At 35.4% G+C, this 18,481-nt stretch overlaps 1 protein-coding gene across 3 annotated transcripts in view; it reads right to left on the bottom strand.

Annotated features, from left to right (window-relative positions):
* Positions 1–18,481, bottom strand: part of edil3a (EGF-like repeats and discoidin I-like domains 3a) — a 197,681-nt gene that overhangs the window by 23,224 nt on the left and 155,976 nt on the right. For all 3 annotated transcript variants that reach the window (XM_051109149.1, XM_051109147.1, XM_051109150.1), the window contains one exon: positions 17,547–17,731. In XM_051109149.1, the coding sequence (XP_050965106.1) occupies positions 17,547–17,731 (185 nt within the window). The remainder of the gene's footprint in view (positions 1–17,546; positions 17,732–18,481) is intronic.

The raw sequence follows: 18,481 nt of genomic DNA, 5'->3' as shown, positions 1-18,481 counted from the left end.
AGATTGAGCGATTGACGTGTTCTGTTGCTGGATTTAATAATGAACATAGTGGTCGTCATTTACTCCCGACATCTGAGCCGCTGAAGATGCAGTGGATTACGTTTGTTTGTGAAGGGAATGCGCCTCCCGATCTACATAAATGCGTCTATGTTCGCGCAAATCATTCGTGATCCAGCTTCACTTACAGCAGAAGTGAGTATAAGGGTTTATTTTATGAATCTGTGCAGTCACCTTTCCTAAAAACATGCTAGTTAGCAAGTTTAGCAGTTAAACGCTAAATGTGGCTAAAGTAAACAATCTCTCAGAGCAGCAGAGAGTAGAGCTAATTTGCATTTAAAGGAACAATCCCTCAGAATGGGATGATTTTTACAGAGCTCATTTTGTCAAGGTAAAAAGGGTGTTGTTTTACACTACCATTGAGAATTTTTAACCAAAGTATATTATAGACTTTCCCTTAAGACCCTAAAGAATCATATCAACTTGTGGAAAATGGGCGTCCGATGACCCCTTTAATTCTATCATAATTTTCAGTCTTGAATTAAACAGGTAACAAACAATGAATCTGATGACACCCTGTTGTATTTGTTAAGATTTTCAGTTTTTTCCTTCTCTAACATCTTACCCACTAATTAGGCACAATATATTCTATCACTAGGTGGCCCTATAATAAGCATACTTACATTTTTAATAAATACTAAAGAGACATTTGAGCTACCGTCAAAATTCTGGGTTTTTCCTTTCCACATTTTCTTAAAAAAATAATCAATGGCCAACCAATGTTTGTCCAATTTGTATGAAATTTGGTACATATCATTTAGATATTCTCCAGATAGATAATAAATGCCATTTATTTCTGATGCTAAGGGGTGCTATAACTAAAGAAAAAAAAATCCAAACTGTGCAACATTTGCCATTTTCCACCAAAAAACAGTACTGCAGCACCCACACGATCTGATTTGTCACGTTTGGCAGTTTTTGTACAATTCTCCAAACTGATTGAACCCTGATGATTATCTTTTGGCTTTTTGGCTCTGGAATGAACAAAGAAAGTAATTCTTGGATATTATTTTTGAACACAAAGTACATTCAGTTCCAGGATTTCTCCCTGTGGTCCCCTTCACAGAAATCAAATAGAGGCTTTTAAAGAAGCTGCTGAACAAGGTAAATCATATTGTAAGAATTTTGGGAAACTTGTAGTCGGCTTCACTTATGGCTTTGTTTAAAGCATAACGTTGTCATATATCAAAGCCTTTACAGCTAGTTAGTGAATCTGTTTTTAAGAAAGCACAAAAGCATTAGCAAATCCTGAACTAAATGAGGAACTGCCATTGATATGAATGCAAATGCACACAAATAGCTTACCTCAGGTAGGCATATACAGATCTCTTTGATTTGGAACTAGTTTCATTCAGAAATGTAACTTTCATCATTTTATCTGTGTAGACTATTTTGGATTAAAGCATATATAAAAATAGATCCAATCTGTTAGCTCAATAAGAGAACAACAAAAAAGTGAATATGAGGCCCTCAAAACAGACAAGAGTAAGAGCAAATTAGTCCCCTGCGTGAATATTTCAATGCTCCACTCAGTTCCTTCAAGCCTGGATCATTCTTCATCTGTACAGATTCGCACTTAAATCGCTTCTTTTCATCCCATTACATTAATTAGTTCCACTGCTTAACAAACTGCATACAAATCAGACCTGGAAAATGAAATACCTCCGGTTGAGGGAAAATGAAAGAGAGAGAAAGAGAAAGGCACAACATTTTCATGAGTAAATGCATCTCCAATTCATAGCAAGCGTCCAGATTCGAACAGACCTGACAGCTTCTCAATTCAGAGTGCGCTTGCTCTGCATGCATAATTCACACCACCAAACCTCATCTAAGAGTTCGACATACACACACAAAAAATGACTTTTTTTTGCAGAAAAAGCACCTTTGTGAGAATAACAAAGATAAAGTGCATTCAATCAATTACGAGCCCCTTTAAAAACAAAGCATGTGTTTTGGCGAACATCTACATGCGAGTTGAATATGACTGCTATTGTATTTTTAAGGCCTAAGGCCTTAACACAGCTATTAAAAAAATAAATAAAAAATCCACCACTGCATTCATCAATTCTAGCGCAGCTATAGATCATTTAAAAAAAATTACTCCCTGGAGGAAATCAATTTCTTTAGCCATCCATGCTTCAAATCCAGTTAAGAACTAAGGACATTCTTAAGGTGACAAATGCAGCTTCCAGCTGGCAGACGTGTTGGGAATCAGTTTTGCTCATCTGTGAAAGGACAAGATAGAAGCTGAGATATTTATCAAGTCATGTGTTGATCGTTTCTTTGTTGCGTTGTCACAAAGCGTAGGATAGCGCTGATTGAAGAATCACGCAATTACTTAAAAGATCCATGGATAAAACTGCCATTGTGGAGTTTAAAAATGTGAAGGTTAATGTTACAAATGTCAAATATATTTTACCATATTTCTAAAAGTACCACTGAGAGTTAACAGATAATTAGCAGATGATGGATTAGTTTTTAAAATGTTAAGAAAAGATTCTTTAGCTGAATTCAGAATATTACTTCACAACAACTTTCAAATCCATTTTGAAAAGTGTTTGAATAGTTTAAACCTAAAACTGGCAGAATTTTATTAATTTACTATGAATATTTATGTTTTAACAGTCTAGAGGCTCAAGCCTCAAGCTATAAGATAATTTCCGGCCATTTCCAACAGGTGGGAAATACATAGGGGTTAGTAAATAAGACCTTGAGCCCATTATACACATAAGGGAAGTGCACAGCTCCTTTTAAAGCAGATAGATGCAATGAATAAAGAATGTTAAGTGAATTGCAGCGTTAGATGCATCTCCTCTCTTCCTGAAGTAACACCATTTATCGACTAATCGAATTTACGCTGACACTCAGGGAAATCAACTCAAATTGGGTAAAGTGAAAGTTTCATTGGCCTTCATCTAACAGAGGGTCTGTGATGAGGATTACAAGTGCTCTTAAATTAGATTAGCTAATTCTGAGATCATCTGCAAACACAGAGTTAACATTTACATGACTTTCAGTTCTGGAAAAGAGAGGGGAGAAAGTCCCTAAAGTACGTAAACAACCACCCACATACTTGATGTTTGCTGAAAACACTATGAAAGAAAAAAGAAACATATCACAAATGTTAAAAACAAGCTAAGCTGAAACTTGCCGACAGATTTTTTTCAGTGCTGCAATTCAGCAGGTTTAGTTCAAACCAAGACCCAAGATAAATGTGAAAGTGACTCTGATCAGCATCGCTCCAGTGCTTCCATGGCATGGAAATGGAGCAAAGAACAGTCACACGGCAGATATAATAAAATGCCTGAACCCAGAAAATTGAGGATGAAGACAAAAGCCACTCAAGGTCATGGAATAAAGAATAATAGGTCTCATTCACCAACTCATTCACTACTCCATTATTATCACAATGTTTCATTAAAACTTTTTATATCAAGATGCACTATAAATGTTTAACACTATATACGTAGAAATATATGCTTACAAGGCTGTAAATGAATGCCACGGGCATGTTCGTTGCTCATTTAGAATACTCTAATTTCATTCATATTAGAATGAGGTTATAAATTTATATGTTCATAAATTCATGTGAGTTGTGAGTTAGGTAAAATTGTTTTGTGGGAAGTTGTCCAAAAGTTGTGCAAATAATAAAAAAAAAAATCTATGCAGTTATTAGTGAAAGAGTACCAGTCTTCTTTAATTTTACCAAGCACCTTGTGCTTGCCCACTATGGAAGACTGTTTAAGCCACTGTAAAAAACTTGCAATTCTGACTTTTTTTTTTTCTCAGAGTTGTGTGATAAAAACTCTGAGAAATAAATAAAAAAAAAATAAAAACTCTAAGAAACAATTCTGAGAAACAAAGTCAGAGTTGCAATTGCGTGTTAAGTCAGAATTGTGAGATATAAACTCAGTTCTGAAAATATGCCTTTTTTCTCTCAAAATGGGACTTTATAGCAAGTGCGAATCTATATATCACGATTCTGAGAAAAAAAAAGTCAGAATTGTGAGAAAAAGTAATTGTGACTATTTTTCCCCTTACAATTCTGATATAAACTTGCAATTCTGAGTTTTTTTCTCAGGATTGCGTTAAAGTATAACCTCTCAATTCTGAGAAATAAACTCGCAATTCTGAGAAAAAAAATCAGAATTGTGAGTTACATCTTTATATCTCAGAATTGCAACCTTATTTAAAGGTTAAAAAAGTCAGAATTGCAAGTTATTAAGTCAGAATTGTGTAAACTTATAGCTCTGAAAACATGTCTTTTTTCCCCTCAAAATTGGACTCTATAACTCGTAATTGCAAGTTTATCTTACAATTCTGAGAAAAAAGTCAGAATTGCAAGAAAAAAGTCAAAACTGCGAGATACAAACTCACAATTGCGATTAAAAAAAATGTCAGAATTGCGAGTTTTTATCTTGTAATTCTGACATTATTTCTCACAATTGTGAGTTTATATCTCGCAGTTCTGACTTTATTTCTCAAAAGTCAGAAAAAAGTCAGAATTGAGTTTATATCTTACCATTCTGATTCTCATAATCGCAGCCTTATTTGTCAGAATTGTGAGTTTATATCAAGCAATTCTAAGAAAAAAAGTCAGAATTAAGTAAGATATAAACTCAGTTCTGAAAACATGTTTTTCCCCTCAAATATGGACCTTATAACAATTCCAAGCATACATATCACAATTCGGAGAAAATAAGCCATAATTGTGATTAAAAAATGTCAGAATTTACTGTCAGAATTGACTTTATTTCTCAGAATTGTAAGTTTATATCAAGCAATGGTAACACTTTAAAATACAGATCCGTCATTAGTGAATAACTACACAGGAACAAATGACTAATGCATTATTAACTAGTAACTACTATTAACTAGTATTCTAAAGTGTTACCCAAGCAATTCTGAGAAAATAAGATACATAAGAAAATAAGATTTAGCATGTCTTTTTCCCCTCAAAATTGGACGTTATAACTCGCAATTGAGTTTATATCTCACAATTCTGAGAAAGAAATAGAATTGCAAGATACAAATGTTTAGTTTTTATCTTGTAATTCTGACTTTATTTCTCAGAACTGTGTGTTTATATCACACAATTCTGAGAAAAAAAATTGTGAGTTTATATCTTGCAATTCTGTCTTTATAACTCACAATTGCGAGGCTGTATCATGCAATTCTGAGAAAAAAATATCAGAATTGTGAGATTAAAAGTTGCAATAACATTTTATTTATTTATTTTTTTTCCAGTGGCGGAAACATTTTTCCATAGCCCACTGACTATTCCCATGCTCTAGCAGCTTTCCTGGTGAGCACATCAGCACCATCTGCTTACAAAAAGCCCTCGATGCATCTGAAAGTGCTCCTGCCCTTCAACTTCTCACACCTGCACACATCACAAATTAAAAAAAACAGAAAGCACCTTTTCTTGGCACATAACAACAGACATCTGTTGCGTTTTCATTCTTTCAGCAAACAACATGACAGGAAAACAGTAATGTGTGAAAGGTAAAGAGAACAATATTTAATGGTAGAATACTTTTTCCCAGCCTAGCTTAATGTGCAAAGAACACCACAAGTAATCCATCCTTCCAGTTTGATTTCTGCAAAGAGTGTCTCTGTAGTGTTGGAACGATTTGAAACAAAAACTTGTTGCTCTCACCAGTGGGCACAAATTTTTGCAATTGTGTTTGGAAATGCTAGAGGAAATGATACACTTGATCACATGCTGTTGTGACGGGCCAATTACAATCAACTGTAAAAAGTATAGAATTTATGAGTGTAGATTACTAAAAACTAAAGGGAATGTGTAGAAGTATATTCCTTTTTTGTGAAATAAAGGCTTATTTCCGCAAAGCTCAAATGGGATTCGACTCATTGAGGGAGCTGTTCCGTTTCATTTACGTTCTGGATTGGAACCAAGAATCATGAAAATGCAATTTTTCGTCTGTTCAATAATTGTATTGGAATCCTGAAGACTTTGTTTTCAACTCACAATTAGTTCAGTGAGACAACATGGCTTCAGGTAGCGTTTCTATTGATTCCTTTACAAGGCTGGGTAATAAGACAAATAACATTAAAAAGCAATGCATGTCAACCAGCCATACTTATGGATTTAATAGCCTGAGGAAGGTTAAAAAAAAGTGGCTACACTACAAGAATCCCACTTACCAAGTGGCATATTTCAGACATTTTGGTGTGCCAGAATATATTCGTGCACTGTTTTGATGCCATGAATGGTAAATCCCAGGGCATATTGTAGATCCTTCCTTCCATGAGCACTGACGGCCGCTTGCTGAGCTTCATTTTTCATGTGTGACATTTAATCAAAACAGCAGTAGCCCCAGCCTTTATTTAGCTAGTCATCATTACTGCTCTAGGAGACAATTACAATTCCTCTCAACTTCTGTCACGTCGATTCCCTCATTTTTCCAAGGCAGCAGTTTTCTCAGATATGTTGTCCTGGGCGGTGACACATTCCATTTTTGAAGTGTGTACATAATAAACAACTGCGACAGAGCAGAAATTTAATCAACACGCAAGTGGCAGCTTTGAGCTGTGGACGAGACAAGATGCACCCAATGCTGTTGACTAACAGAACCCATTTTCATCGCCAGAAGCATCCACCAGGTTACATACCAAAACAGGCCTCCAAACACAGAGCAATTATATCAGACCTTCTGATTAACACAAACACATGTTTCTGTTTGCAGAGAGCCTGACATTAATCAAGGCATTGCCGCTGAGTACGAATCAATCTTGCATTACTCCTAATTACTGTCCCACGCCCAGGCTCCTCCACTTGAGCAATTTGTTCAAGCGTAGACAGATCACTAGTCTCTTTAGATTGGCCTCACGTCTATGTGGTTTCAGTGAAACAGTTTGCCATTTATGGGCACAGGTAGGCTTGCAATGTATTTACACAGCAGCTCTGTAATTCTCCGCTGTCAATATCACAATTCACCAATGCGAGTGTGACGTTTGGCTTCTATAGGAATTCATTGAAAACGCCCACTCTGCTGAGCTAAATTTGCTGCATTATGAACACACCATCAAGAAGCTTCTGTTTCGTCCAAGACAGCTGTAATATTGCCTACAATGTAACACACAATGAAAACCTGAATGCATGAGAGTGTTAATGAGAATTATCAAAGGCTATGTTGATGTGAACTAACTGTCTGGGATTTGTTTTCGCTCTCCTACTCATAATGACAGTGTTTACTATGAATGATTAAAAGACGGCTGTAAATGATTTGCCATGTGCTCATTAAAGATCAGTAAATTTAGACCTGTACAGGCAGCTTACTTTAGTATGATAAGTGGTCTTATCCTACCCCAAAAAAGTTTGCTTTAATGACATCTACAGTGATTTATGCAAAACACTGGGGGATGTATTAAATCGCAAGTCCACTGCTGTTTCGCTGCTGCTTTGTAATGAGAGCCTTGTTCAGCCAGAGCACTTGTTAATCAGAGAACATGGCATCTTTAGAAGTTCTCCTATAGTAGCTGGTTACATTTGAAAAGAGAACGCTAGAGACGCTTAATTACATGTAGCGCAACAGGCATATTTATCAAGGCACAGGAGATAATTAACTGAGAAAACACATGACTATCAGATGGAAAAGAGTGTTAGAACCTGCAAATAGCTTTATTTATGCTGTTGAGATTACATGGAGTGAGAAACAAGTCGTTTTTTTGCATCGGCGGATGAACAATATATACTTCACGTGTTGTAAAGAAACTCCACTAAAATAGAAAGTGATGTCTGAACCACTATAAATGATCCAACTGTGAACGCTGTTTGAAATGTTATTGGTAAACATCCTGTTAATGCCAAAAAAGCCAGTAACTAAAACACTGCATTGATTACATCTAACAAATTACTGTTTTATGCAAATTTTATGCATTTTAAAACTAACCGCATTAAAAAAGAGAAAATTACTAAAGCATCCATCATGCTGTAAATGAATCATTATGAGCAATTCTCAGCAAACTGTTAACTTATTATGTGCCACACCAGATCAAACAAGGTTCTCTGCCAGATTAGTTATTTTAGTTAAAAAACAAAACAAAAAAACAAAAAAACAAATTGAAATGTTGTGAGGCTGCAACCTAAACAGAATATTTAAAATACATATGTGACGACATTAAAACTAAAGCTAGCATGACATTATGGTCCCACTTTATATTGGGTGGCCTTAACTGCTATGTGATTACATAAAAAAACAAGTACAATGTACATGTGTTCATATTGTATAGCAAAACACTTTTGCTGCTATTGAGGTGGGATATGGGTGAGATTAGGGACATGTTTGGGAATATGGGTAGGTTTAAGGGTGGGTTAAAGGAGAAGTCCACTTCCAAAACAAAGATTCACATATAATGTACTCACCCCGTGTCATTCAAGATGTTCATGTCTTTCTTTCTTTCAGCCGTAAAGAAGTTATGTTTTCTGAGGAAAACATTTCAGCATTTTTCTCCATATAATGGACTAATATGGTGCCCCGAACTTCCAAAATGCAGTTTAAATGCGGCTTCAAAAGATCCCAAATGCGGCTGTAAATGATCCCAGCCGAGAAAGAAGGGTCTTACCTAGTGTAAAGATCGGTTATTTTAATAATAACAATACAATTTATATACTTTTTAATGCCAAACACTTGTCTTGTCTTACTCTGCTTGGACTGTTTTTGTTCCGGTTCATGACAGTTAGGGTATGTCGAAAAACTCCCATCTCATGTTCTCCCTCAACTTTGAAATCATCCTATATCGCCGTTTTACCTTTTTTGTTAGGCGTGTTTGATCTTCTTTGCATGTTCACTTTGCAAAGACTGGGTCGGTACTTCTGCAGCGATGTAGGATGATTTTGAAAGGTTTTTTTAAGTTGAGGGAGAAAATACAATCAAAAAAAGTTTTTTGACATACCCTAACTGTCTTGAGATTTAAATTGTACTTTTTTAATGGAAATAACCGATTGTTTCACTAGATAAGACCCTTCTTCCTTGGCTGGGATCGTTTACAACCACATTTGGGATCGTTTAAAGCCGCATTTAATCTGCCTTTTGGAAGTTGAAATCGGGGCACCATACCAGTTCATTATATAGAGAAAAATGCAAAAATGTTTTCCTCAAAACACATAATTTCTTTACGACTGAAGAAAGAAAGACATGAACATCTTGGATGACAAGGGGGTGAGTACATTATATGTGAATCTTTGTTTTGGAAGTGGACTTCTCCTTTGAGGTGTAAAAATGGGTCAACAGCATAATTATAAACATAACCACAGAAATTAAAAACAGATATAATTACATGTAGGTATTTTTTTTAAATGTAAGTACAATATAAAAACATGCATATACACAATAAGTGCACTGTATCAAATGATTAATTTAAATGTAAGTACATAGCAGTTAAAACCACCTAACAACTTGGGACTGAAATTATATTCATCACTTGAACAGACTTAAGCTAAATTCTTTTACTATACATCTGTGAATGCCAGTGCACAATAGTTGTAAGCTTTAGATAAAGATAAATCATTCTTCTCTCACACCGTTGCTGGCCGTTTTGTTGTTTAAACATCCCATTGGAATTTGATAAAATAATATTAAAATTCTAAATATATAAGCCAATAAATAGGGGTTTCTCCATCATTTACTAATAAATAATTTTTGCTATGGGAATTTTATACATACTGAACAAGGAGATCTTTGCAAGTGCACAAACAAAGCTTCAGATCAGACTAGATAAAAGCGTTACAGAATGCATAAGTGCAGCAACTGAATATACAATTAATTGCATGTAGTGACACATGCAATTAACACTGACAGCCACAATTATTCTAACATGTCTAATATAGAGGTATATCTAATAGTTCTAATTTACAAGTAAATGACTAAACTAACAGGTTGGCTTCTAAGGTCACTTTAATAATAATAATAATAAAAAATAACAGTTCTTGCGTGTGGTTTCTTTTGTGGTTCTTGTAGTAACTGTCGCTGTACTAGCAGGGTCAGCACAAGATTTAGCATATGATTGCATTGCTGCAATGATTCTGTAATAAGGAAGTTCTAAAAACAGCCAAGTGCACTCTGGCAGGCTCTCTGTGTTATGCGGTTAGCCTGTTAATATGCATAATTAACTAATAAGCCTCTGCCAGCTGGAACCAAGCATATTCACTGTTTGCTTCTGAAGATTTCACCAACTCATCTTCAAGCATCTTCCAAACGGTAGAGAGCTTCTAATCTCAGTCCCATCTATGCCACTGTGAAGTTTGTTTCTGCATTCCAGAGCACTGTGTTTGAGGATGTCTGATCGGTCTAAAAAAGTTAATATTACAGAAATGCAATTGAAATTTGTAACAAATGAAAACAAATTTCAAACATTCAAACACTTCTAGGATAAAGGAGACACAAGCGACCATAAAAGTACTAGAAAAGTTTCTAGTTTCTGAATAAATATTCTAACAAACCCAAGAAGGACAGTTTTTGGGTTAATATTTAAGTCCTGCCCTCTCGTAACTTCACTGACAGCAAATATCGGTTACACTTTATTTTGATAGTCCACTTTAGACATTCTACTAACTATAAGTAACTTTGCAACTACATGTCAACTAATTCTCATTAATTTGCAACTACATGTCTACTAACTCTCAGAGCAGACTGTTAGGTTAGGTTTAGGGTTAGTAGAACTTGCTTAGACTACAGCGACTTTTTATCTAGTACTAAAACACTGCCTACGGTAGAATCAGGGGAGGCAGGCCAATGCACAGACCAATCCGGCAGGTTGGTCTGTTGCCAGGAAGGAAATGGGAAAGCCAAAAGGTTTGTAATTTTCAAACAAGGTGGAGGTACGTTAAATTCCCCCGATTAAGAGATTAAGCAGGGAATTAACTAAGAACGAATTATGCCTGCTGATTACTCTGTTTATTTGCACATGCAGACTGTGCTGTTTTAGCACCCAATTTCCTAAAGAAATTATGTAAATCAGGTATCGTTGCTAACAAAATGTGTGCTGTGCACAATTTGCATAGTAAAATTTATCATACCGGTTTTGAATGCGTGGTTGTAAAGGATGCAGCAGACTAACACGATTTGTTATACTTTACTCTGACTGTACAGTATCACACCACTGTGATCCAAACACTCGAATCAGCTCTCTAAAATGCCAGAAGTGCAGCTGACTACAAGTGTCAGAAATAAAGACATTTGAGAAATAAAGACAAATTAAGATATTTAGTCAGAGCCGATAGCCTTGCAGTTAGTGTGGCGACATACAAATAAATAAAGTTTGTACAAATAAAGTTTGGAGGCATTTAATTTAATTTAATTTAATTTAATTTAATTTAAATGTTTTTGAGAAGTCTCTTATGCTCACTAAAGCTGATTTATCCGATGAAAATAGAGTAAAAACAATAATATTGTAAAATATTATTGCAACTTAAAATAGTAGTTTTTTTATTTTAATATTTTAAAATGTAACTTATTCCTGTGATAACAAAGCTGAATTTTCAGCAGTCATTACTCCAGTCTTCTGTCACATGATACTTCAGAAATCTTTCTATATGCTGATTTGCTAGCATTTATTATTATTACCAATGTTGAAAACAGTCGCTTAATGTTTCTTTCTTTCTTTCTTTCTTTCATTCTTTCTTTTAAATCAGTGACTTTTTTCAGGATTCTTTGATGATCAGAAAGTTCAAAAGAACAGCATTTATTGTAACTGATTGCTTAATTAATTAATTAATTTTTTTTTTTGATAATGTAAAACTTTTTTGACGCCATTTTTAAGCATCCTTGATGCATACATATAAATTTCTAAAAGGGGGGGGAAGGGGGAGGGGGAGGCGGTACAGTATCTAAGAATGTCTCTTATATTCTAATCATCTGATGAAATGATCATGTAAGAATTTGTCTAAAATGACCTCAGGCCAAATGAAATACAAAGTCAAATCCTTGTGAGGCTGCAGTACAAAGGGAACAATTCAAAAGACATATGTGACCTCTAGCAAAACTAACATGACGTTAACATATTCCTACTTGACTTCAAATTAAATAAATTATTTTGCAATATGTCTGTGAAATGACACTTTCAAGCTATAATTAACATATAAAGTCATGCTTCTTTTACATCTATGTTGGTGTGAAGTCTTTCTATTAAAAAGAAAGACCCCTCTGGAGGGTAATGATAAATGTGGTCTTAATAATGTGAAGAGCTCGAGACAGAGATAACGGCCCACTGAAGGTTATAAATGCTTTTAAATAGAGCACAAAGAAGAGGCCCCTAAATCTAATCCTGAGAGACTGATAGCTGGGCTACCATGACTAAATAACTAAACACATTAATACACTTTAATCAGCAGTTTATACCATATCATCACTGCTTTGATTATTTGATTATGTAAATGGTCAGGCATACATACACAAGCTTGTACGGTTATCTTTACCAAATCATGTTCAAATTTGCCTGTGCTTAAAATCAGTTGTTGCAATGTGATTAATTTCAGAGCCATGGGTTATGGCGTTATTGTAATGACAAATGTCGAGAGCGCATTCTTGTAGCGCGAAAGTAGATTAACACAATGTGCGAGCACGAATCTCTCCGCTTGCACGTGGATTTCCTTTGCTCTCGCACAAAACCGGACTTCATATAAAAACTTCATATAAAAGATTACTGTTATGTCATATGACAGATTTATGAAAACAATTGCAATAAATTCTCAGTTGGTATCTTGGCAATAATAAGTAACACTTCCTATCAAATCAACATCAAATGCAAAAACAGATGTAAATGATGAAAGATATCATCATAGCACAATAAATGCTCTGATAGAATCACTCTTTGGACATTTATTGGATTTTTTTTATCCAGTGTTTGTTTTCAGTTCTGATTTGAGTTTTTTTTTTTCATGAAAACCCACTAAACTCTTCTCTATATACAGTGCTGCACTGGGTATACAGTGAATATGACAGTTAAAGGTAATTGCATTGTCTGCAAATGCATTAAACTTATAGAAAATACTGTAGTGATGTTATGACAAATATGAGAAATTCATTAGTGTTATAGTGTTATATTTTGTCTCCACATCTTAAGTGTTTAAGAAATAGAAATAGGACACCTGATCCTGATCTAAAAAGTTCTGACTTAAATTAGAAGACAAATAAATAAATAAATAAATAAATAAATAAATAAATAAATATATATATATATATACACACACACACACACTGCCCTCCAAAAGTTTGAAAACACCCCTGGCAAAATGTGGTTAAATCCTTATCATTTTTTGGTGCAAATACATTAAAGTAACTTGACATTATCAATGAAGACCAGCAATAATAATTTATTATTATTAAGATTAAGCAGAGCTGTAATAGCTGCTAATGGTGGATATTTTGATGAATCGAAACTTTACGTTTTTTCTATGTATAAACCGTTTATGTAATAAAATATGTTTTCCTAGTTTGTGTTGTCCCTTATCAGTGTAAAATTATCACAAATTAAAAAGGATTTATGCCAATATTGTCCAAAACCCCACTCTTCTAGGGCGTTTCCAAACTTTTGGAGGGCAGTGTGTATATATACATATATATATATATATATATATAAACCCAAGTACATATGACCGCATGAACTTTAAGAATCATACTTTTTTGTTTGTTTGAGGGGTTTGACCAAACAAATGAGGTTATTTACAAGTCATGCAAGCTCCCGATTCCTAGCTATTTCTTATATATATTTGATTAATATGACTACATATTATTAAATTGTAAAGAAATTACAGATTTATCTTTGATTGTGGAAAGAATTCCAGGTTCATTTCCCTATAGCCAATAAGATTTCATATAGTATTTTTATCTCCCAGTCGTAGAAAAATTTGATTGGTTGATAACTTTTGACAACATTTAAAATAATTATTTTCTAGCGAATGAGAGATTTGCGCATGCACAGAACACAGTTTGAGCACGCACACTTTGAGAGAGAGAAGAGACACCTTTTAAGTGTGTGCAATCTCTCTTGGCGAGAGCAGTGTGAATCTGAGAGCGCGCATCCGGTTTTGTGCAAAAGCAAGGAAATCTGCGTGCGAGTGGAGAGATTTGCGCTCGCGCATTGTATTAATCTACTTTCGCGCTACAATAATGCGCTCTCTACATTTATCATTAAAATAACGCCATAATGGGTTGGTTCAAGACTTGCTGAAAAATGCTTTGAAAAGTCTATATGAAGAAAACGAATGGGAAAAATTCTTCCAGAACTCTGCTAGAAAAGTGAACCGTCTCATATTGCTTGTCAAGTCTCTGCAGAAAGATTTTTGTTCTCAGTTCAGAAATTTTCCACACAGCCCCTGGGTATTTGAGACGGACCCCGGTTAGAGAAATGCTGACTTAGATAAAAGTTGCTATAAATTCTAGTCCTCATCTTTACTGAAGAAAACCACTGCTAAGATTTCTCAAACTGTCCATGCATATAGTCCGTAATGAGCAGACTTAAGATCCATAATGAATGCAAGTGGTCTTCTCATGCTTCCCTGATGAAGGCTAAATGTTCCCTCTGTGGGACTGAGGCCACATCTCTGTTTGAGCAGTGGCAAAGACACAGGAAACCACAAATGAGGACACTAAATCGATTCATTACACACAAAGAGAAGGGAGAGGAACGAGTTGAAAAGGCAATTTTTCAAAATTCAAGGGGAGAAAAGCCAGAGATAGACCCAGACAGATGTAAGAGAAGGAGGATGGGTGTCTCCTCGCGGTCTCTCGGTCGATTCAGCATGTTTGGAAGCAATCAACAAAAACTTCAAGAGGCCTTCTAGCTGTGGAGTCCAAAGAGATGAAAAAGAGCTGACTTGCAGTGCATTTGAAGGGCTGGCGAGTAATGGGTTCATTCAAACAGCTCCAAAACCTGTCAATGGGATTTATATGCATTTTAATGTGAGTGGTTTGTTTGACCTTAGAAGTCCCTGGAAAAGCAGCATGATTTGTTCTTTTGATTGGTTAATGGAGGGAAACTTTGCCACAGATGTAAAAGATAATGTTGTTTGTGACTCAGTTTGTGACTCTCCCGCCGTTTTTTAATTCGCTAAAACAAACTGCACTGCAATATAAGACTTGATTTGCATCAATTCGATGCAGTTCCTAAGCCAGCCTAATGAATGTAGGCAAATGAACTTTTCACTTGGAGTCTTAGTCAATATTAACGTGTGCATACGGCATGTGAAATGCCTGCTTGACTGAACATGTCAGCATACAGAGACCAAACCGTTTAACAGACTGAAAGTACCAAGATCATTAAAAAGTTCCAAATTAAGGCCTGTGAGTAACAGCGGCTTTGTTTTCGCCAAAATCAATGGACATACAAATAAATGACTCCCAATCAAAACATGCAACTGAACCACTGAGACACTGACAATCTGATGATTCTGATGCAGTGTGATTGAGCACATCACTGGCGGATCCTTAAGATGTGCTCCGTTCGGTCAAAATGTCTCTGATATTACTGAGGTTTGTGAGGTAATTCTTGCCTCTGCAGAACTGCAATTGTCTTGATTAATTAGAATACTTAATTTGTCATTAAGCTTGATTAATTCCATTAATCTATTAAACCTAAAGTCATTCTGTGATGCCACTGGTATTGATTATTCCATTGGGGCAACCACTGCAGAAGCTCACAGTTCACCATGGCAACTGGTGTTTGAAATCTGCCCAACTGTGACTCACATTCGCTCAATTTCTGTGATTGCACCGGAGCATTTATTCAGTAATCTCAGGATATTAATCACTTTTAACACCTCACAAGGTACAAAATCATTCAGATGTGATGACATTCCTTGCATCTCATGAACAACAGTCCATGTCCTCTGAAAAATGGCACAGCCCTATCTATAACAGAGCTGTCTATCAAACATAAAAAGAGAAATTATATCAATACAAGACCAAAAAAAAAAAAAAAAGGTGAAAAAATCTGCTAGTAAATCATAACTGTCATAATGTGTTAAGGCAAGTTGCTACATACATTTAAAAATGTTATCATTTTTACAACTTAAAGGGTTAGTTCACCCAAAAATGAAAATTACCCCATTATTTACTTACCCTCAAGGCATCCTTGGTGTATATGACTTTCTTCTTTCAGACAAATGCAATCAGAGCTATATTAAAAATTGTTCTGGCTCCTCCAAGCTTTATAATGACAGTGGGTGGGTGTTTTTTTTCAGCAGTCCAAAACAAGTCCAATAAAGCACATTCATCTATAATAAAAAGTGCCTCACACAGCTGCGAGGGTTAATAATAGCTTTCTGTAGTGAATCAATGTATTTTTGAAAGAAAAATATCCGTATTTAAAACGTAATAATCTCGTTTCTCTAGCTTGCGCCAGCTATTGTACCCGGAATGGATGACGTAGGATGTATGCGTAGCGCATGCGCCTGTGAGTCTCACGAAAACCAATGTTTGTTTACAGCAGCAAATGAAGCAAAGTTTCCTTACTTTAGCAAAGGAAAACCAGTTTTCTCTTGGCTTATATTGAAATCCTCTGACAATTTTCTTTTTAAATCCTCGTTTTGTACTTCTAATTCGTGATCTGTGTTTTGTTCTCTCAACTCAAAAGCATCAATTCACTACAGGAGGCCTTTATTCACCCCCTGGAGCTGTGTCAGGCACTTTTTATTATGGATGGATGCACTTCATTGGACTTGTTTTGGACTGTTGAAGAGAAACAGCCGCCAATTGCCTTTATAAAGCTTGGAAGAGCCAAAACAATTTTTAATATAACTCCGATTGCATCTGTCTGAAAGAAGAAAGCCATATACACCTAGGATACCTTGAGGGTGAGTAAATAATGGGGTAATTTTCATGTTTGGGTGAACTAACCCTTAAAGTACAATACTTTTTTTGTACAGAACTTTTAACTATATACAGTATATATATATATATATATATATATATATACAGCAGGTAAAATAAGGATTGAACACATCACCATTTTTCTCAGTAAATATATTTCCAAAGGTGCTGTTGACTTGACATTTTCACCAGATTTTGGCAACAACCCAAGTAATGAATCATACAGCCAGGTTTAAAGTGAAATATGGTTAAACATGAAGTGATGTGGTATTAAGATGCTTGGCTTGAATGACGGCAAATAGCTCTCGCCTGAAGCCTGAGGTAAGGTGACTGGTTACCTTAATGAACAGTGAGTGAGTGAGCAAAAAAAGAGAGGCTCTAGGGAGAAGGGATAACTGGGATTTCGTTGAAACTCTGATTCTGGGAGCTAAATAGTAGCAATCACGATAAAGCTTTGATCTTTTTTGTGTTAGGGATCATCTGAACTCTGAATGTTATTTAATGTACACCTCTGTGCTGTGCTGCAGTGATCATTTCATTACAACACACTTCAACTTTTTAACCATTCACAGGCATTCTGTAGAATTAGAGCCATTAACAGACATAATAACAGTATTTTGTCCCTAAGTATATGAGAACATTTCTAATAAACCCTACCTGCAGCCACTGAGACTGGTCACTGTGTCCAGATGTCCAGGCATTGACCTTGCCTTGTTTATCCAGTCTTGCTTTCCCAGGTTCCCAGGTGAACATGTCCATGTTAAGAGTCCTGAAGATGCTGGAGGCTGTGATTTGATAGTCCTGAATGTGGCCGGACTTCATCCCCATTGGCTCCGAACACCCTGAAGAATTCAAATGCATATCATTAGCCTAAAACTGTATTACACTAAACCTAATTTACAGTTTAAGTCAAAAGTTTACATACACATTGCAGAATCAGCAAAATGTTAATTATTTTACCAAAATAAGAGGGATTATACAAAATGCATGTTATTTTTATTTAGTACTGACCTGAATAAGATATTTCACATAAAATATGTTTACATATAGTCCACAAAAAAAGATAATAGTTGAATTTATAAAAATGACCCTGTTCAAAAGTTTACATACACTTGATTTTTAAGAGCCGGGGGGTGAAAATTTTTTGAATTTTGTAGATCAGGTTAAATGTGATTATTTTGTCTTCTGGGGAACATGTAAGTATCTTCTGTAGCTTCTGAAGGGCTGTACTAAATTTAAAAAAAAAAAAAAAATTTGAGCAAAACAAGAAAAATGTACAGATCCTCATTCCATTCAAAAGTTTACACCCCTGGCTCTTAATGCATCGTTTTTCACTCTGAAGCATCAGCGAGTGTTTGAACTCTACATGCTGTTGCACAACAACGTACACTGGTTAGTGTCTGATGACCATCCACGCTGAACTTTTTTTACAAGGAATGCAGGTTAACTATGACTTTAAGGCAGTTATCTAGCTGAGGTTATGTTGGAATTGTGTAACTTGTGAAAGTCTTGGTAGAAATGTATGAATTTATAGCTCTTAAAAAGTTACATTATAGGAATTCCACCTATTGTTTAAACTAAAAACCTAAAAA

The sequence above is a fragment of the Labeo rohita genome, chromosome 5 (genome assembly GCF_022985175.1).
Source record: "Labeo rohita strain BAU-BD-2019 chromosome 5, IGBB_LRoh.1.0, whole genome shotgun sequence".
Taxonomy (NCBI): domain Eukaryota; kingdom Metazoa; phylum Chordata; class Actinopteri; order Cypriniformes; family Cyprinidae; genus Labeo; species Labeo rohita.
Note: the sequence above shows the minus strand (reverse complement) of the source record. Positions and strands in the feature narration are given on the sequence as shown.